General features: G+C 43.5%; 1 protein-coding gene across 1 annotated transcript in view; it reads left to right on the top strand.

Moving 5' to 3' along the window:
• emsy (EMSY transcriptional repressor, BRCA2 interacting) overlaps nucleotides 1-21,390 on the top strand; it is a 73,316-nt gene that overhangs the window by 24,544 nt on the left and 27,382 nt on the right. The window contains exons 8-17 of the mRNA XM_070891345.1: nucleotides 1,412-1,673; nucleotides 2,670-2,861; nucleotides 4,378-4,455; nucleotides 6,198-6,341; nucleotides 6,524-6,700; nucleotides 9,735-9,880; nucleotides 12,280-12,453; nucleotides 14,478-14,691; nucleotides 16,654-16,704; nucleotides 20,410-20,571. Of these exons, the coding sequence (XP_070747446.1) occupies nucleotides 1,412-1,673; nucleotides 2,670-2,861; nucleotides 4,378-4,455; nucleotides 6,198-6,341; nucleotides 6,524-6,700; nucleotides 9,735-9,880; nucleotides 12,280-12,453; nucleotides 14,478-14,691; nucleotides 16,654-16,704; nucleotides 20,410-20,571 (1,600 nt within the window). The remainder of the gene's footprint in view (nucleotides 1-1,411; nucleotides 1,674-2,669; nucleotides 2,862-4,377; nucleotides 4,456-6,197; nucleotides 6,342-6,523; nucleotides 6,701-9,734; nucleotides 9,881-12,279; nucleotides 12,454-14,477; nucleotides 14,692-16,653; nucleotides 16,705-20,409; nucleotides 20,572-21,390) is intronic.

Here is a 21,390-nt window from a genome sequence, read left to right as displayed (position 1 = left end):
GGGAAAGAGAAATCAGCCAGCGTCCCCGTTTCGGATTGCTATCCGGTGACCACTGTTAGAAATTGCAAATATGTGGATGTTGGGTAAAAGCAGTACTGGGCTAAGCTGTGCTGTCTCCATAATTGAACATGCCTAGCCCAAGCTCACTTAAAGAATGGCACGTGGCTGAAATATAAGAGGACTGCCAGGACCCACGGAACCAAACTGCAGCAAGCGTCCATGGGATAGAAAATTGTCATGGGCGGTGGTGCTTGGTGTCGCATTTGTCACCTGTTGTACTCGCCACCTAATATTCCATTGTATTGAAGTCAGTGGAGCTGAATATCGGCTGTGGAGGTTAACGGATATTCGATTCGCTCTCACCCATTTTGCGCTACCACCGATGATCCCTGTAAGCTGCGCAACAATCCAGGGATCCCGCGCAGCAGGCTTCTCCGTACAAAGACCACGCATGCGCGGTATTTTGAATGGCCCGCGCAGCCACCAAACAAAATTACCTGAAACATTAGCTACCACAAGATGAATTTGTACCCTAGTGTCTCTGAGGGAGGTGGTAAAGAATTGGTAGCCAAAATGTGAAGGTATCCAAGAAAAATTGATTGTGGAAACTTGGATTGTAGCAAGTCAATCATCATAGGCAGTCCCTCGGAATTGAGGGAGACTTGCTTCAACTCTTAACATGAGTCCTTAGGTGGCTGTACAGTCCAATATGAGAACCACAGTCTTGTGGGACAGACAGTGGTTGGAGGAAAGGATGGGTGGGACAGGTTTGCCGCACATTCCTTCCGCTGCCTGCGCTTGCTTTCTGCATGCTCTCGGTGACGAGACTTGAGGTGCTCAGCGCCCTCCTGGATGCACTTCCTCCACTTAGGGCGGTCTTTGGCCAGGGACTCCCAGGTGTCGGCGGGGATGTTGCACTTTATCAGGGAGGCTTTGAGGGTGTCCTTGATACGTTTCCGCTGCCCACCTTTGGCTCGTTTGCTGTGAAGGAGTTCCGAGTAGAGCGCTTGCTTTGGGAGTCTCGTGTCTGGCATGCGGACAATGTGGCCCGCCCAGCGGAGCTGATCAAATGTGGTCAGTGCTTCAGTGCTGGAGATGTTGGCCTGGTCGAAGACGCTAATGTTGGTGCAGCATCTTCAACAGTACAAAATATCACGACAGGAAAGTGTGTTTCCTATAAGCCCCTCGGTTTTGGGCCTGTTACGTTCCAGTGTGATTTTGTTTTTGTACTGATTCTCTGAGAGTTGTGAATAAAAATTGTTCCTGTTTTTAACAACCAGTAGTTTCTGTCAGTTGATCAAGTCGAGACCAATTATGAATTTTATTGCAATGGGCCTTTTTCATGACCTTACCTCAACAGCAGCTGCCGTGAGCCACTTAAAGGTTCTCTTTGTGTTTGTTTAAAAAATAGGTGATAATCGTCACCACGTCGCCGAGCTCGACGTTTGTACCCAATATCTTGTCGAAGTCTCACAATTACGCGGCCGTCACCAAGCTTGTGCCAACATCCGTCATCACCACCACCACACAACGGCAGCCAGTGGTCATCACCGCCACACAGCCACCCTTTACTGCCGGCGGCACCCCCTCTCCCACAGCCACGTCCATCACTGCTGCTGCCACATCGATGATTTCGTCAACATCCTCTGTTGTGATGTCCACAATAGCTCAAGGTAATGGAAAGCATGCATTGGTTTAAGAAATCTGTCTTCAGCATTGTGCATCCTTTCAAAAATATCCCCCAAACTTTTATATTGAGGATTGAGACGATTACATAAAGTATAATGCCTGTTGGGATTGAGGTAATGTCAAACTGCAAGAATGAAGCTTGAGCTGTTTATTGAGACCCCTGCAAGGTGTCAGCCTTGCCTGAGGTAGTAGCACTCTCTCCTCTAGTTTGATGTTCTTGGGTTCAAACCCAACTCTAGAGGTCTTTTTTTTTCTTTTTCTCAACAGCCAAAATGTTAAACACTGCAGCCTGTTCTTTTCAGGAAGGTTAATGCCTGTTTTATTCTGTTATTCATAAAACTTGCATTTATATAGCACGTTTCACAACCCCAGGTCACCGCAAAGCGCTTTACAGTCAATGAAGTACTTTTGAAGTGTAGTCACTATGATAATGTAGGGAAATGCAGCAGCCAATTTGTGCTCAGTACGCTCCCACAAACAGCAATGGGATAAGGACCAGTTAATCTGTTTTAGCGATGCCGGTTGAGGGATAAATATTGGCCAGGACACCGAGGAAAACTTCCTAACTCTTTAAACAGTGCCATGGGATCCTTTCCGTCCCGCGCGGAGACCTCAGTTTAACATCTCATCTGAAAGTACGCACCTCCGACAGTGCAGGACACCTTCATTCCTGCACAGCCGAAACCAGCGTGAACTTGTATTACATAGAAACTAGGTGCCAGGGGTAGGCCATTCGGCCCTTCGAGCCTGCACCTCCATTCAATAAGATCAAGCAATGCTCCCTGTGAGTTACGTTTGTTTTGCTCGGCCTGTTTCTTTTGATGCATGGTCCCTTTAAATTTCTGCCCATGCAGGGTATTTACAATGTAAAAGTCGATGAGCGGTGGAATTCTGAATCAGGATGCAAGCCAAGGGCAAAATGCTTTAGTGGAAGCACTTTATTGAAAAAAGAATACTCTTTGTTTTGTCTGTATCGACAGGTGCATCTGGCACAGCAGTAAAAGTTACCGCCGCCAGGCTTCAATCCCCCAAAACACTCATGGGCTCCCCAACCCAGATCCTGACGCAGTTTCCCAAACAGCAGCAGCTGTCACAATCTCCACAGCAGCAGTCCCAACAGTCTCAGACCTCGCCCGGTGTCAAACCCACCATTCAAATCAAACAGGAGTCGGGTAAGTTGAAAAATGCAGTAATGGTTTTATACCCAATTCTTTTGTGAGGGGAACTCTAGATAACCCAGCCGTGACTAAAATGCAGACTTCATTACATGATGTATTTTGTGGCATTCATCTGGAGGTGGTGTTTGTGCTTTATAAAATGGACCCTCTATAAACCTGTGTTTACATACATACCCTAACTATAAGTCTCAGCAGCTTCCAGCATGTTTTTTCTCTGCTATTTAATGGTCTTGATAAGCTTGAGTAATTTATTTTAATTAATTGTTTCATTTTCTTCTGGTTTGTGTTTTAAGTTCTTTTTTAACTGTTCTGGACCGAATGCACAACGTGGCAGCATTAGGGGATCGAGTTTAGCTTCTTTTACTAACCAATTATGTCCTGCGATTTGGAGTAAACATGTTGTCTCACAGCGTGGCCTACTGTGTACTCCATCAGTAGACAAATGGGCAACAGTAGTCCATTAGAACGTGCAACCATAGAGTAACCAAACTGTTGTAAAAGTTATATGTGCATCTGTTTTTAGTAAGTACCAATTTGCTGCAGGAAGTACATTATAAAACAAAGATGGTGATACCTCTTTGGAGACTTCAGTAACATTGTTCCACTGTATAAAGAAAGCCTGTAATTGCGAATATAAAGCTGAAAGAGGCTCAGTCAGTGATCTGATGCAAGAATGTGGAAGCTTTTTGGTCTTTGGGGTCCATTTAGGTGCATATTACAGAGCCTCACGGGCTACAAATAAAGCTTAAATCCATGTTTCCATTAACTTACACTCATCTTAAGCTGCTGGTACTAACACATCCTGGTGTTCTGATTTAGGATTTATCAACAGCAGTGATAACAGCCTGTTGCAAACCCTCATAGAATAGAATCATAGCAGCACGGAAGGAGGTCATTTGGGCCGTCGGGCCCGTGCTGGCTCTCTGCACCGCAAAATTCAAACAGTACAAAACTGTGAATAAGCAATGCAAGCACAAATAGAATGAAGTTGCCTGAGCTTTGAGGGTTGCATTGATTGCCAGGGCTTGTGAGCTGCGTATGGCCCAGGAGGCGTAATTTGAACACCTTGCTTTTGGTAGCTAAAGGCACCGCCCTGTGTGGTACTGACCTATATTGACCAGAAGCTCCCAGCTTCAATCATCAGTCATTGTTTGCTTATCTTGGACAGGGCAACAGATTGGCATTGATGCCCTTCATTTGACAAATGGGATGCAAATATCGGCACGGGGTCTTTTGATCGCTCTCCAGTCACTCCTGCTAGAACGTGCATGTGTGTGGTCATCAGGCGAGGACAGGGTCAGGTGTGATTGTGATGCCCTCCACGGCCAAATACTTTGCCATAAAGAATGTCTAATTTTGGGCGAGATACAGGAGGACTTCCAGCAGTGGTGAAACTGCACCCCAGCACGGGTCCATGCCTGCAGGAGAGGAAGGGCGGAATCGCAGAACATGGGGTGGGGAGGAACAAAATTGAAAGTAAAGCAACTTCTTTCTTTCTTAATTTATTCAGTACTAAGGGCACCTTTTAGCGTTGTTCGTGCTGCGGCCCCAGGTCCCAAGATGATGCCGGAGGGCGTTGTTATTTCAGGTGTGCACAGCGGATGTGGATTATATCAAATAATACCTCAATATAACGGATGCTATCCTGATACTTATAAACAAGAAAAAGAAGCGAGATGTGAATTTTGCAATTTGATATAGAATTGCATAATGATGAGGTGTCAGTCTTGTCTCAGTAGTAGCATTTTTGCCTCTGCCTCTGAAGGTCATGGGTTCAAGCCCCACTCCAGAGACTTGAGCACGTAATCTAGGCTGGCACTCCAGTGCAGTACTAAGGGAGTGCTGCATTGTCGGAGGGTGATGCCTTTTGGATGAGATGTTGAACCAAGGCTCAGTATATATTTTCGGGTGGATGTAAAAGATCCCATGACACTAGTGTAAAGAAGAACAGGGGAATTTTTCCTGATATCCTGGCCGATATTTATCCCTCATCCAACTTCACTAAAGCAGGTTATCTGATCATTCATCTCCTTGTTGTTTGTGGGACCTTGCTGTGCACAAATTGGCTGCTGAGTTTTACATTAAGACAGTGACTACACTACAGAAGTTTGTTCTTTATTTCAGGGGTTGGAGGTCGGGGGAACCCAGATATAATTCAGTCCTCATTGTAAAGTCGTACATTCCGTCCTTTTTCTTTTTTCCATTTCCATTACAAATGCCCAAGTCCACATTTATAATGGCCAACCTCTTGCCATTGATGCCACAGCGTCCCTACTGTCCCAGCCTGAGTGATATTAGTGTGACTCATGAGCGGGAAATGAGAGGAGACTGCCGGTGGAGGTGTGCAGCCCGCAGACTGAGAGGTAATGGCGATGTGATGCCCACAAATGGAGGAGGAGGGGCAGTGCGAGGCCCAGAGAGGAGTCAACTACGATGTGAGACCCACGGGTCTGCACACAGTGCAGAGAGGGTCTGCACACAGTGCAGAGAGGAGCTGCTGGTTTTCAGAGGCTCCTCTGCTTTGGCTCTTCCAGCACCTTACCCCACAAGAAAGAAAGAGAGAGAGAGAGAGAGAGATTCCCAAACTAGTGCTTGGATTCTGTGTATTGCAAGAGGATCTTTTTGATAATTGTCTGAGTCCCTAACACCACTACCATCTCAATAAGAGCATTATGGAGCAGGCTAGCCATGTTTTTTTTTTGTAAAACCAGGTTCCATCCTTTCTCTTCCGCCCCCACTTCCCTCAGACCCTTGGGGATCCCACTTTGCGGATTCTGTTCCAATTATGACCAGCTTTGTTAGCAGAATATGTGCTGTCATAGGAGGAAAAGCATGACAAATATGCACCTGTGATATTGGCTGGAAACTTGCTTCAATTGTAAGTGGTCCTCGACTGACACTTTAAGACAAAATGCTCATTAAAGCTAGTGAATGAGAAATCCTGACTGGAATTGCAAGCAAAGCACCCCTCGTCGCAAATGCTTGTTGCCATTTGTCCAGTGATTGTTGCCGCATCCCCTATTACTTTTCCTGTTTGCTAACCACCAGATGCTACGGGTTGGGGAATAGCAATTCTCTGCCTTCCTGTTGTGGTAGTTCTTTGAAGTTCTTTATACAGATGATGTATAAAACGGACTTTGTTTTTTATAGCGCAATTCTTTTCAACAGAGATCAATTGCATCTCTCCTCTGTAATACTTAGTACCTGCAATACAGGCTAGCCATCACTGGTAAATCTGTACTTTCTCAGGGGTAGGAGAGGGCTTTGTATGAAATCATGTAGTTGGGACTATCACTGACGACCTGAATTGTAGCTTATGTTTTTTGACAGGTGTCAAGATTATCACTCAGCAGATGCAGCCTAGTAAAATCCTGCCAAAACCCGTGACTATGGCGAGTACTAGCACTTCACCCATCATGGTGGTTAGCAGCAATGGTGCCATCATGCCAACCAAGCTGGTTACTACACCAACAGGTGAGCCTGGCCCTAACAACATTAACAACAGGTCTTCTCATTACTTATTGTGTTCTTGTGATTTGTGAAGGATTGACATTTTCTTTGTAACTGTTTAAATAAATGCAGTTAAAATTAATTACTGTCGTGGAGCTCATGATGTATATTATTGAAAAATGTAAGTGCCTTTTCTAACGTAACAGGGACACAAACGACCTACACACGTCCTACATTGAATCCCACCATCAGTGCCCGTATGGCAGCATCTCCAGGATCTGCTACCTACATGAAAACTACAAGTGGGAGCATCATCACCGTGGTACCAAAGTCACTAGCCACATCCCTCGGAGGAAAGATTATCAGTAGCAGCATCATGTCTGGTTAGTGTTCGCTGGTTCAACTGTTAACATTTAAAATTGCCAAAAGATTTGTCTGAGACACCAACAGGGCAATGTTGCATGGCTCAGGTTTGGAATTGTGAAGTTCTGGTGTATCTGTGCCAAAGCGAACAACTCAAAGGTAAAAGTGAACAGGAAAATCTTTCCTCACTTGGGTCATTATGAGCAGTAGTGTCCTGTCATGTTTCTTTAACATGGAACATGTGGGATTGTCAAATGTACAAAGGCAAACCCCCCCCCCCCAAAAAAAAAAATGGTATACATAATAGATCCTGCCTTCACATAATATTTGCAAGTTAATTTATTCTGTCTTCCATTCCTCCTTTCTCTTCCTCCCCTGTGCCCCCACCCCATTTCTGTGCATGTTGCTTCCTTGCCTACTAGAGCTGAATCATGCTTATGGATTACTCTCACCTCTGAGTCAGAAGGTTGTGGGTTCAAGTCCTACTCCAGGGACTTGAGCACAAAAATCTAGGCTGACCATGCTGAGGGAGTGCTGTACTGTCGGAGGTGCCGTCTTTTGGATGAGATGTTAAACCGAGGCCCCGTCTGCTCTCTCAGGTGGATATAAAAGACCCCTTAGCACTATTTAGAAGAAGAGCAGGGGAGTTATCCCTGGTGTCCTGGTCAATATTTATCCCCCAATCAACATAACAAAAACAGATGAACAGATACTCATTATCATATGGCTGTTTGTGGGAGCTTGCTGTGTGCAAATTGGCTGCCACGTTTCATACATCATCATCATAGGTGGTCCCTCGCACGAGGATGACTTGCTTCCACATAAGTTCACAGATGTTTCAATGAAGGACCCGATGTTCCAGTCCTCAACTCCAATTGAGGGGGTGGAAGATGCCTGTGCGTGGATTTTTTTAACGTGTGGTGACCGTTGCACACCAGCCACCACACGGGCTTGACAAAGTTAGGCCTTTATCTAATGGCAAGGGTTAACCAGGACGACTGGAGACCTGTTCTGCTGCACGGACCTAGTGCGCACACATATTGCAGTGTGGGCTGGCCCGTGCTGCCCCTAGGCCCTCAGCTCTTCAAGGGCCCCGTACTCATTCACTGCACTTCTGCCATAAACACACGCCGCTCCTCCACCACACACATTCGCCGCACCTTCGCCACAAAAACACTTGCCGCACCACCACCATGATCTCCCTCCGCACCAAACATTCGCCGAACCTCCGTCACGACCACTCGTTGCAAGCCTGCTGTACCAAGGCCCTGCCGATGTTCCTGCCCACGCTCCAAATGGCGACCTGGGTCCTGATGATGTCACCCAGTCGCTTCCAGCGCATTTCCTATATTAGAACAGTGACTACACTTCAAAAAGTACTTCATTGGCTCTAACGAGTGTTTATGCCATCCTGAGATCGTGAAAGGCTTTCGTCATTGCTGATTTTGTTGCATCAGATATACGAGAACAACACCTGGCCTTTATGCAGACCTATATCCTACAGCTCTGCTTAAGAATTAGCTTTTTCTGGAAGCCTAAATATTTTCCTGCCTACATAGGTGATTTGTTCTAAGATCAGTTAAGGTGATTTATACAGGAAGTGTTGGTTGAATCGGTAAAATTATTGACCATTAAGCTGTGCACCTACAATTTTATAATTTAATGCTTCAGTGCATCTCATTATGCTGACCACACTTTTCTGACAAACTTTTGTCCAAAGTTGTTCTTTCTAATGTTGTTGAAGTCTTTCTCTCTCCGCCCCCCCCTGTGCCCCCCTGCCAAAGATTAATTTCAGGCCCACATCTAGTTGGTGTACTTGTGCTAATCTTTGTCCTCAAGTTCCTGCAGATCACTGAGGCCAAGGGAAGGAAGTTAAATTTACCTGAGGGTAGGGTTGGGAACTAAAATATCCCTCTTGCTAAAATTTATCTTCCAAACAGAGAATGTTCTTGCTTGTGTGTCAGTAATTTGTAACTTTAAAAAAAAAAGAGGATAACCTAGGTGAAGGGTCAAAGTCCATAGTGCAGGACATCACTGAACTTGTAAAAGAGTAGGAGGGAAGATGGGATCAATAAGGAAACATTTGCAGTTAAATTTATGTGCCTCAGGGTGCAGGATATCGACCTTTTCATTTCAATCTGCATTGAACAGTCCAGGTCAGCTAGAGTACAGGTTAGTTGCTGAGCAAAGCATGTGGTGCTGTAATCAGTGTGTTCCAGTCATGGCACGGTTCTTAGAATTACAAAGTATTTGCAGCCAATGTTCCTTTTAATCTGCGCAGCGCTTTGGAGGTCCCAGGCAGCCAATTTAAATAACTGTGTATACGTGGAACTTTGAACAAGCCGCACAGCCCGTTTAAAGGGGCCGTGTGCCCCCGCCCCAAAATTAGAGAGAACATTGTTGACAGCATGTAAGTAGGCCATTGGGCCTAACTGGTCCATGCTGGTGTTTATGCTCCACTCGCGCCTCCTCCCACCCCTCTTCATTTAATCCCGTCAACATATTCTTTTATTCCTTTCTCCCTCATGTGCTTATTCATCTTTCCCTTAAATGCATCTATGCTATTCGCCTCAACCAGTAGAGTACAGCACACTCTCCGCCTTATTTATATTTATCCTTGATTTGGCCCAGGAGGGGCTTGAAAGAATTAAGCTATTAACTGCTTTTGATTCAACATGTACATATGTCTCCAGAGATAAACGGGAGAAAATGTTCACGGGAAAGATTTTAGATCTCCTTTAACTTTTTTTGTTGAAGTTAATTTTCTGTGTGCCTTGCTTTTTTCCCCTATTTTCTTTTACTGCTGTTCTTACTCATCTTAGTCTTAAGGTACGGGAACAATAACAATCAGTAGATATATGGGTCAGTGTACCTTATTTTATAACTTGTCTTTTTTAAATATCTTACTTTCCCTGCTTGAAACTGCCTTCCTCTTGGGAGCTCGCCATGTGGCCAATCTTGGGCATGAATGCATTTTGTATCAGTGAGTTAATGCACCTATGCCAGCCGAATAGTAATTGTATATAATATTTCTTTTTAACGCATTTCCATTAGGAACAACAACAAAAATAACCACTATCCCAATGTCGTCTATGACGTCGAAGCCAAATGTCATTGTTGTGCAGAAGACCGCAGGGAAGGGGACGACCATCCAGGGTATTCCAGGAAAAAACGTAGTCACAACATTGCTAAATGCAGGGGTAAGTACATTGTTAACCTTCGGACAATTGATATCAAGCTCATTCACCACTGCTTAGTCCCAAGGCAGAGGTCACTGAAACGTTTCGGGTTTCACAAAATTAGGGAACAAGCAAGTGGGACACCAGCATGTGCACTTAGTTACGGCACAAGATGATTGGATGTGGCTGTGCATTGGTATTTCCCCAGTGTCACTCATTTCTCAGCCTCAGCCCTGAGCAAAGGAGAGAGTGGGAAAATTAACGGAGGAAAGGGAAGTCTTCCCAGCCAGAGCTGTGCAGCTGCTAGTGGCTAGTTTCAAAAGTAAAGGGTTAGTTTGCTTGTCTGGATGGTTTGGAGCGAAAAAGGGTTGGGAACTGATCCTGTTGAGCGAGAGAGAGAGAAAAAAAAGTAACTCGAGAGTTCATAATGAAAAATGCATAATTTTGATTGGAAACTGAATTTCCTATATACACCATGGGGTGGAGGATGCGGTCGGAGCCTTGCCGCGAGTGAAGGCCTCCGACCGCAAGAAAAGTACGCACCTACCCGAGTGCTCTGGTCCTTCGAAAACTTGCGCTCTGGGGCCTGCCGGCGTATGCCTGCATAAAGGCCCGCTGTGAGAAATATGGCGGGTTTAAGCCAATTTCTGCAACATTAATAACCAGGATCGACTGTAAACCAATCTGATGGATATATTGTGTTTAATTAGAGTGTAAGACGGAACATATCACATTAGTTATATCGCGAAAACATACAACCATAACAGGTAGTTGATACCGATTCCGATAGGACAATCGGCTGCCGCACATGAGCAGTTCTCTTTAGCTTGCAGTCACTCTCTTTGTCTAGAGCCTTCTTTGGTAAAGCATGGGATCAGTCAAAGTGTTCAAGCAGCTCGACTTTGATTCTGCTCTTCCCCTCACACCCGTCTGTCACTACAAGCTTCCGGGAGGTCACTTTTAACCTATTTTTAAGGATAGGCCTGATATTGACAAGACCTTTTGACCAATAGAGGTTCCCCTAAAACCTTAATATCCAATAAGACTTCTAGTTCTTTGTCTCGATCCTTGTTTCAAGAACTCACCTTAAACATGTCTTCCGATTTTGGTCATGTATCACTGTTACTTCCGCAGGATTTCTTCCTGTGGAAATCTCTCAATCTCTCTCTCTCTCTCTCTCTCTCTCTCTCTCTCTCTCTCTCTCTCTCTCTCTCTCTCTCCCTGATCCTCTCTCTGATCCGAGAGACCAAACCAGAAAACTGCTCACTTTAGAGTGTTTTAAGACGTAACAACATGTTTATGTTAACTCTTACAATTTCCATCGATGCTAAGCCTTTTCTCTACAACTTGTCTTCAAGATATATAAACAAACTGAAGCTTTTACTTGAAAACCACAGTTAATGGTTGCCATAGTGCAAAATACCATAACATCCCAGCAGGGTACCAAGACATTAGCATTTCTGAGCATCTTCAATAGACAATTCATCTCCAGTTCAAAACAACAATTTAAACACAGCATTCATATCAGATTTATATATTTTTAGGCATCCCTGATTTCTAACACCGCGCATCCCAGGGAAGCCTGCGGTTCGCAAGTATCCCTGGGATCACATGGGCCAGGCCAACCAATCCCCATTATGCTTATGGGGATTCGATTTATGTGCGGAATCCCCATAGGCATAATAGGAATTCCCGAAAAAAACGCACTTTCACAGCACTTAAATAAAAAATAAATCATCTCATGTTCAAAATTAATTAAAATATGCTTTAATTAAACACTTAAAACAAAAATTTAATTTTTTGAAAAATAAATGTAAACATTTTTAAAGGGGCCAAAAAAACCTAAACTAATTTTAAAGGTTTTTGAATGTTTAAATCATTAAAAAAAAAAAGATTTTAATTATTTAAACCCTTATGCTGGTAAAAGGTCTTGCACCTGCTTTTACCAGGCATAAGAGTGTCATGGGCATTCGCTGGGCAGTAGCTGTGCAAATTGCTGAACTCCGCGCCAGTGGATGTACATTTCCTCTGGATGGGTACGATCTCTCGGAACAAAATCTTGATAGATGGCAAGTTTTAGGTTTTCGTGCATACGCATCGCATGCGGAAACCCGGAACTTGCGGGGCCTTACGACCGTGGTCATAGGCCCTGAAAAATCCGGGCCCATGTCTCATTTCTGGAGCAAATGATAGTCAGAAAATTGTATGATGGCATTTGACTAAGGCGTGGTTGAAATGTGATTTTAAGCAAGTTATTCTGCTACTGAGAAAAGATTTTGCAAGCTTTAAAATGCATGGATGACCCTGTTCTATTTATTGACCTGTATATGTGTGTATATACTTAATTTGGGTTGAAACATTGTACTTTAGCCCTCAAAGCATTTACCTGTCTGTTTTCCCCCCTTCAATCTGCCCGACAGGGCGAGAAGACCATTCAGGCAATACCTGCAGGGACAAAGCCAGCAATTATCACTGCAACAAGACCCATCACTAAAATGATTGTGGCTCAGCCAAAAGGGGTGGGTTCATTGGTACAGCCCACCACAAAAATCATCCCCACCAAAATTCTCTATGGGCAGCAAGGAAAAACGCAGGTGAGTGGGTTCTAAGGCTGCGGAAATAAAAATCAAAGTGCTGACTGAAGGGTGCCTTCTGAAATATTTAACTTGCTCTCTTTTAGTTCCTGTCTTGACTTGTGCACTTCCAGCATTTCTTTCTCTTTGATTTCCAGCATTCGCAGTTTTACTTTTCATCCCCAAGAGTATTGATGCGTGTGTGTGTGTGTGAGTGTGCGTGTTTTTTAATTAAACAGTGGTGTTTAGCTACATTTGTTTTAATCAAAATGTTCTCCATTTTGCTACTGTTCTTCACTGGGAAGGTTTGCCGATAGAAGTTGATTTTTGCATGTCAGAAGATGGCTGCATTTTTAGTGTGCAGGATGGATTAACTTTGCTGTTTCCTTTCTTGGGTTTTGGGTTAGAACCTAAGTTTCCTCTTCTTCTCCGTGCCCCCCTGGCTCAAACATGGGTCTGCATGTGTAAATGTTCTTGGTGAGAAGGAAGTCTTTGAGATGAGGAGAAACTTCTTCACTGAGTTGTGAACCTGTGGAATTCTCTACCACAGGAAGTTATTGAGGCCAGTTCGTTAGATATACTCAAAAGGGAGTTAGATGTGGCCCTTGTAGCTAAAGGGATCAAGGAGTATGGAGAAAAAGCAGTACTGAAGTTGCATGATCAGCCATGATCATATTGAATGGTGGTGCAGGCTCGAAGGGCCGAATGGCCTACTCCTGCACCTATTTTCTATGTTTCTCTGTTTATCTTTTCATGCTGCTGTTTCAAGCATTATATGCTTCCTGTGCTTATTTTACTTCACTGATCTTGTTGGGGTTAGTCATGAGTTTCCACCAGTGACTCCCCAATCCTGGGCATATTGTAAAAAAGAGGAGTGGATAAAACCAGGAATGGTGGCTGAATGTTTGTCTGTGCATGGGGAAGGGGGACTGGTCCAAGAGTGAGACCTGAATCCCACTCAACCACCTTCTTGGCTTTGATCTTAGCGAGAGAGCCAGCGAGCCACGGGAGCAGATTCATTGGTGGGACAGTCATTCCCAGACTGCTGATGCAGCTGGGTCAAGGTAACGCAGTCTTGTGGCAGGGACACCTTATCAGTAGGGGAGAAAGCTGCTGACTCAGCCATGTATGAAACATGGAAACATAGAAAATAGGTGCAGGAGTAGGCCCTTTGAGCCTGCACCACCATTCAATAAGGTCATGGCTGATCATTCACCTCTACCCCTTTCCTGCTTTCTCTCCATACTCCTTGATCCCTTTAGTCATAACGGCCATGTCTAACTCCTATTTGAATATATCCAATGAATTGGCCTCAACAACTCTGCGGTAGAGAATTCCACAGGTTAACAACTCGGTGAGTGATGAAGTTTCTCCTCATCTCAGTCCTAAATGGCTTACCCCTTATCCTTAGACTGTGACACCTGGTTCTGGACTTCCCCAAAATCGGGAACATTCTTCCTGCCTCTAACCTGTCCAATCCCATCAGAATTTTATATGTTTCTATGAGATCCCCTCTCATTCTTCTAAACTCCAGTGAGTACAGGCCCAGTCGATCCAGTCTCTCCTCATATGTCAGTCCTGCCATCCCGGGAATCAGTCTGGTGAACCTTCACTGCACTCCCCCAATAGCAAGAACGTATGTCTTGAGACCAGTCGAAAAGTGAATGGGGAAAGGGAGTTTACCCACAATTTGGACCGGCCCTACGTTTAACAAAGCAAATTATTAGAAGGATGGTGCCTTAGGATCTTGGAGCACATTTGGTAAATGATTTAAAATATTGGACAGGTGGTGTAAAAGATGCCTTTTATTTTTCTGTTTGAATCAGTTGATAAAATGAAGCATAATGTATTCCGACTTGAACTGAGTCTGTAGATTTGAGAGGCTGTTTGAAAATTGAAGTGACATCTTTTAAAGAGGGAAACTGAGGCTGCTGGGACTTGCTCAGTCTTAAAATCCTCCAGCACCTCCCTGTCTTCTGGTTTAATTGCAAAGTTTTAATTGTCATCCGACAGTAATAAAGGATACTTTTGTGTGTCCATTGCAGGTTCTAATTAAGCCCAAGCCTGTAGCTTTCCAGGCCACGATGGTGAGCGAGCAGACCCGGCAGCTGGTGAGTGAAACTCTTCAGCAGGTCTCGAGGGTCACCGAGGGGAGCAACTTGTCTGGACAAGAAGGCAGTCTGAAAGACGAGGCACAAACCTTCGCTGAGGGCAGCAGTGGGAGTGTTTCCTCTGGTGACTCCGTACAAAGCCCGCATGGTATACGCACGCAAAACGCTTTATATTTCATGGTGTTTTTTTTTATATTGGGAGAAGTGGGGGATTGAATATATCTTCTGAGGCTTGTGCATGCAGGAAGTGCATTGAAGGAAGATCAGAGTTCAGAAGAAGTGGAGCTGAAGTATGAACAGCAGATTTAAAAGGACAATTTATATTTAAAAAAAAAGGATATAGTTACAGTGCTTCCTATGTCTGTGTCTCCATTCCAGCCTCCCTCCCCCTCACTGCCTTGTGTTTTACTTTGGTGGGTAGGAAATCCCAAGGCAGCCACACAGGCTGCAGAAACCTCGAGTTATTGGAAGGCGGAGTAAAGTGCATGAAGTTTTCTCCTCCTGGTATCAGCTGTATTTTTCTAGTTTAAAATGTAACCTCGTTTATTGTATATTTGAACTAAGTCGTGTGTAAATAAGTTGCTGCCGTGCCAACTCTTTTACCCTTTTCATGGAATGAATTGTTCGGATGCAATCAACAAAACACCAACAAAAATCATGGATTTATAAAGGGAATTTGACTATTCAATCACCATAAGCCAACAGCTAGTTCTCGTTATTGAGCGAACGTATTATTCAGTAATTATAACGCATCGTCTGACTTGGAATAAGCTGTTTTGTCCTCTTCACCACATCTCCCCCCCCCCCCCCCCAAAATCACACACGATTCTCTGATCAAGAAATAGCGTGCAGTACTTTCCCATTTCTTTCCCAACTTTACTGTGTGATTTAAGCACTTGCCTCAGATTGTTGTCAGACTGTGGTTCATTTTCAAATTAGCCTAACTACAAAAACGGTAATTGTACTTTTAGATGTGTCATCAAAGACCTAATTAGATTTTAATCAGATTTGCAAGTGAATTCCTTTTGTCAGATAGTGAATTTTTAATTTGTATGGGTGGGAAATTTCCCATGTCCTGTTTTTGAATGTGCGAGTGTGTGTGCATGAGATTATAAGTAATTTGCTAAATTTGCAGATTGCAAAAAAAGCTGAAATAATAACACTTTTTAAAATTTTAAACCAAGATGCAGATTATAAAATGCCAACCTTAATTTTGTGCTAAAACATGCTTATAATTAAACATTGTTTTGGAAATCATGTATCTGCCGAATTGTGAATTCATGCTTTGTATCATTGGGTCCAAAATTTTATATACCTGTATTGACATTCACTTTTCTACTTATAATTTGTTTTGTACTGTTTTCGGAATGTTGGTTCCATCTTTGGCATGTGTTTTTAGGAGGCGTTGATGAGATTGAATTTTTTTTTTTTAGTTGAGAATATTTCTGCCATTGTGTCTGGTATGGACTCATTTGGGTCAACAGCTCCCCTGACTATAGCTTGGTGCATTGGTGTTCCAGCAAGCTGTGTCACAAAGTGGCTATTGATAGCCCATTTCCTCATCTCTGCCTTGCCATTGTGGAAGATGCCGAGTGGAGCCAGGACTCTTTGCTTTCTGTGAGCAGTGACCGCCGTACCTCTGAAGTAATTCCACTGAGTGCAGGCCTCCAAGGTGTTCAGTAAATGCAAGTGTTTCTGTATTTGCACTTGCATATCTCCTAGTGGTTGATGGCAGAACAGGATCGGCAAAGTTTGTCTCCCCTCTCATCTGGGAATGGTGCGAGATGCAGGGCCCTGTGAAAGGGAAACCTTGGCTTAAAATTTTAAAGGGATGATCTTGTAGCTAAATTGAGGGATTAGCGTGGAACCAGGTTCAACATGAGCTCTGGTGGCTCGGAATCTGCTGTAGCCTGATGTGCGATGAACTGTCTTGTTTAGTTAATGATATAAATCAGTTTTCAGAGAATTTAGTCTTGTACTCGTTGAATAAAGTGGAGGTGGAGTGCGTTGAAGATTTGAAATTTACTTCACTGAGGTGGCATTTTTAAATACAAATCCTTATGGTCTTCCTTAACCCCTGCTTGTTGTTTTGTCTTAATTGTCACACTAGGCAAAAGCAGATCGTACATCGAGATACAGAAAACCCGAAATAATTATTTGAGTAAGTTCAGATATTGTGCCATCCCTGTTACTTTTTAAAAAAAAAAACACTGCCTATCCCTTGTAAATTTACCTGGGATGTGATTCACAACATGTATTTTGTGTCTCCTTCCTCCATTAGTGTTATCTTTTGATAAGATGTTGTCGTTCATTCCATCTCATCTTATGGGATCAGTTTTTTTAAATTCATAAAACTGTCACAGAATATTCCCGTACATTGCCTTGTTTGCCGTGTTATAATTCCTTACTCCCCTTTCAATTGAATTGTTCTGTTTAAACCGACGCAGTTCAACATTCTGGTTATGCTGAAAACAATGCACTATATGCACATGTACAACTGTGGATTTTGTGGAACTATTCTAACAGGATGAGTTGACGTGGGAATATAAATCAACCCACCTTTCAAGGTGAACACAAATATAGTTAAGGTAAAATGATGCAGAGGAGCTGTATGCTTAACCTGTTTATATTACACCCCTGGAATGAGCAAATTTCAATTAGATCAGTCATAGGTGATGTGGCGTGTCAGTTATTATAACTTGTATCTAACTTGCTGACATTTATACCACACACACACACACACACACACACACACACACACACACACAAATATATAGTTTAATTTATTTTTTGGATATAATAATCTGTCTCTTCTATGAAGACATGCTCTTTTCCTGTTTCTTATCCTCTGGAAACCACAGGTCCCTCTTGGCTATTCTTTGTGTTTCATATTTTTCTTCTGTTGTAAGTCGTTTACCATTCATCTTCATGAAGGTCTTGAATCTTGATGGCATGACACTTGAATCGTGTATCCTATTTAATTGAACCTGCCCGACCCTACAAAAAAAGATTCTATTTTTGCTTGAATTACCCAGTGGTTAAATGTTAAGTGGGTGTGCAAAATCTAGTTTCTAATTAAACTACACATTCCGTACGTTAAGGAACCAATTATACTACCACTTGTTCATTACTGCAAGGTGGTTTCATTCTTTATTGTGAATGATAAGTAGCAGCATAACAACGAGAGTCAGGTCTTGATCGGGAGTGCCGCAGTGCGAGATTCCTGAGGCACGCTGTCGAACACCACCTGGTGCCTAGAAACTCAGTGTGGTATTGAACTGAGTTTTACAAAGTTTCCAGGGTCGCTACTTCCAGTTTTTAATATTTTAGTTTGACCATGTAAGTTACTAGCTCTTTCGTCACTTGAATTTATGTGACAGTAATTCCATTAGTTGGAATAGATAAGTTGAGGGTGCTAAGTAACCGGGTCTTTCAGATACCGGAGCTTTGTTACGGCCCTAATTTATATCTTGTACAGATATGTAAGTGAGAAGATTAAATTTCAAGATTTCAAAAGTACCAATTACTTTTTTTTCCACTCAAACTGCGGCAATGTTCCTGTTTCCTGAAAATTCCTCTTCAAAGGCAATAACAAATCCGTGTTCTAAGGAACGCCAAAGAGTTTTGATGGAAGAAAACCACTCTTTAATCTGCTGGTATTTGTAAAGAAAAATGGTTACACTTTTTTCACCAGTGTTGGAATATTTTTTTGATATTTTATCCTCCTACATCTCATTCCACCACCTCCTCCTTCCCAATTGTGTCTCCTATGCCCCGGAAGACAGTAACACATGATTCGGGTACATTCTCAAGGGTAACAATCCCTCCCATTGATGTTTTCTATGCGTTGTCCCGCACCACGATTGATGTCGGTCCATTTGGCGGCAGGAAAAAATTGCAGCCAACCAGGGTCCTACATTCCCCAGATGTGCACTGCCGCAGCAGGAAACCTGGCTGATGTCCCTCTTCAGCCCTCGCCCAGGCGCCGAGGCTGGTTGTCCATCAAAATGTTGCTCCCAAGCAGCCCTGTATATGTACTTGTTTCCAGCTATGGTTTTAATTACAGTCTAGATGGAAGAATTATATAATTTTTTTGGGGGGGTTGGGTGGGATGGGGGCAGACAGGGTTGGTAGGGAATGAAGGAAAGTAATTTAATTATTTCTTACTGGAAATGCCTCAAGTGTTGCCGTCTCCACCTTGTGAGTCAGAAATTGTGGGTTCCAACTCCATTCGTGAGACTTGAGCATGTAATCTAGGTTGGCAGTGCAGTATTGAGGGAATGTTGTCCTATCGGCGGTGCTGTCTTACATGCGAGACATTAAACTGCGGCCCCATCTGCCCTTACAGGTGGACGTAAAAGATCCCATGGCACTATTCAAAGAAGCTCAGGAGAGTTCTCCCCAGTGTCCTGATCAATATTTATCCCTCAATCAACATAATTAAAAGCAGATTATCTAGTTACTTATCTCATTGTTATTTGTGAGTCTTTGCTGTGTGCACATTGGCTGCTGTGTTTCCCTACATTACAACAGTGACTAATTCATTAGCTATTAATGGCTTTGGGCTATTCTGAACACTGAAAAATGCCATATAAATGCTTTATACGGTAAAGTCAGATTATTTGAACTTAGCTGAGTTAACTTATGTTAAGAGAAGTGTCAATTTCATCAGGAAAGGAAATGAAGACCATATTGATAACTGCTGCAGTGTGCCCCCATTTGTCATTGTCCTGCAAAAGTGCTTGCGTATTTCCCCGTGTTACTGCTTTAATGTTGGGACATTGAACATCACTATAAGAGGAGCACTATCGCAGCAAAATGCTCTTGGTTAAGGTACGAAAAGTAATCAAAAAAGCGAATGGACTGTTGGCCTTTATCTCAACGGGGCTAGAATACAAAGGGCTGTACTGCATTCAATTTTAGGCGCACTCCTCAGGAAGGGACTATTAGCCTTGGAGGGTGTGCAGCGCAGATTTGCCAGAATTATACCATGGCTTAAAGAATTAAATGATATGGATACATTGCATAAGCTTGCCTTCTATTGCCTTCTGTTTAGAAGGTTGAATGGTGATCTAATTGAGGTGTTTAAAAGGATTTTATACAGATATTGCAAAGCTATTTACTCTGGTGGGAAAGCCAGAAAAAAGGGAGCATAATAAAATTAGAGCTCGACTGTTGAAGTGAAATCGGGGAGCAGGCCGAGGTGGGTAAATGAAGTTGAGTTACAGATCAGCCATGATCTGATTGAATGGTGGAATAGGCTCGAGGAGATGACTTCCTACGCAACAGCTTACCACTATTTTTCCCAAGCAAATATGTCAATTTTCTCACCCCTTCACTTTGAAGGTATTGCTTCCAAGGAAGACAACTGCCCTCCAACAACCCTTGGCGAAGCATTCCTTCTCTGGGAGCCAAAATGGTGTTGGTGGGATATTTGATCATGGAGGGTCATTAAAGATTATTCAGTCATCACTTAGCATCCACACACTGACTCTTCCCAGCAAGTTCCCTTGGCTGAGATACTGAACAGGAAGCTGGCTGACTTGCACCAGCCGAGGAGTGCTGAGGCGAATTGTAGTCTCCTCTCAGCTCCCCCAGCTGAGATCAGTGAACTCGGCACAAAATGGGAATCCAGCCTGGGACCTTCTGCTCTGTACGGCTCAACTTCACATTAGCAACATCACCTGAGCCATCAGGAGTGCTTACTATGTATCTTTGTGTGTGTGTGTATGTACAGAAAAAATGTTCGACATGCAGTATGCCAGCTGCAACATGATGGCCTAGCCATGTGGACTTTTGTTTGTTTAGCAAAGTAAAAATTAAAATTGTCGGGTTCTGCGGCTTAATAAACTTTCTTTGTTTGCAGACTCTCAGCAAGTTGTTCATGTAATTTCATCAAGGAGTCAGGATTGGGCAGAACACGAAGTTGCCATGGACACCAGCCCCACTATTATCTACCAAGATGTTTCTGGGGAACCCCAGTCTGCGACATCCACCATCAAAGCACTCCTGGAACTCCAGCAGACAGGTGTGCATCGCAGTTTTTTTTTTTAACTGCTGGTTTAATCTTCCTGTAAAGTGGAGAGAATTATTATGATGGTGGAAGAGTGGGCAAATCTTTAAACTCTGAGCTGCTGACAGGTTTTTAAGGAAACTTCGATCTCCCTGAACCAACCAAGTTTTTGACATATGCACCGGGAGGCAGATTACAGTATTACAGTAACAAACTACCCACATCAGAAATAGCTCCTTTAACTTACTATTAATCTTGGACTGCTACAGTAGGATTGTGCCTGACTGGATCCTGGATTACTGAAACTCGAGTTCCCAAGTCCTCAATAATTACTCCCTTACCCAGCCCAAGTCCCAAGGAGCCTTGCCCCATCTGTTTCTGCACTCGTCGGCACTTTCATTTTAATCATGGTTGTGCCTTAAAATGCTGGTGCTGTGCCTCTCTCTCTGCCTCTCCGCCCATGAAGGAAGTTATTGGCTGGTCTTGCATTCAACACTTCTTCTGATTTGGCCCGCACTCTGGCACTTTAAAAGTCTTTAATCTGAATCTGTGGTGACGAGTGTCTGTGTCTTTCCTCCCTTCTCCATTCCTTTCGCTCCATCCTTGCCATGTACCTTTGCTAAGGACAATCACAGGTTGGGCAATATGTTCCCAGGGTCCTGCCAGTTCCACTCTGACTGTGGGGTGTGCAATGACTATTTATCTTTTCACTTTGGGTGCTACAGTATAGATGTTGATGGCTGAGGCAAGATGCTTTATGGCAAGGAGGGAGCTAAAAGACTGCTGGGAGTTGCTCACTTCCAACATGGCCCAGATGGAGTTACCCACAAATGT

This window comes from Pristiophorus japonicus, chromosome 10 (genome assembly GCF_044704955.1).
Source record: "Pristiophorus japonicus isolate sPriJap1 chromosome 10, sPriJap1.hap1, whole genome shotgun sequence".
Classification (NCBI taxonomy): Eukaryota; Metazoa; Chordata; class Chondrichthyes; family Pristiophoridae; genus Pristiophorus; species Pristiophorus japonicus.
Note: the sequence above shows the minus strand (reverse complement) of the source record. Positions and strands in the feature narration are given on the sequence as shown.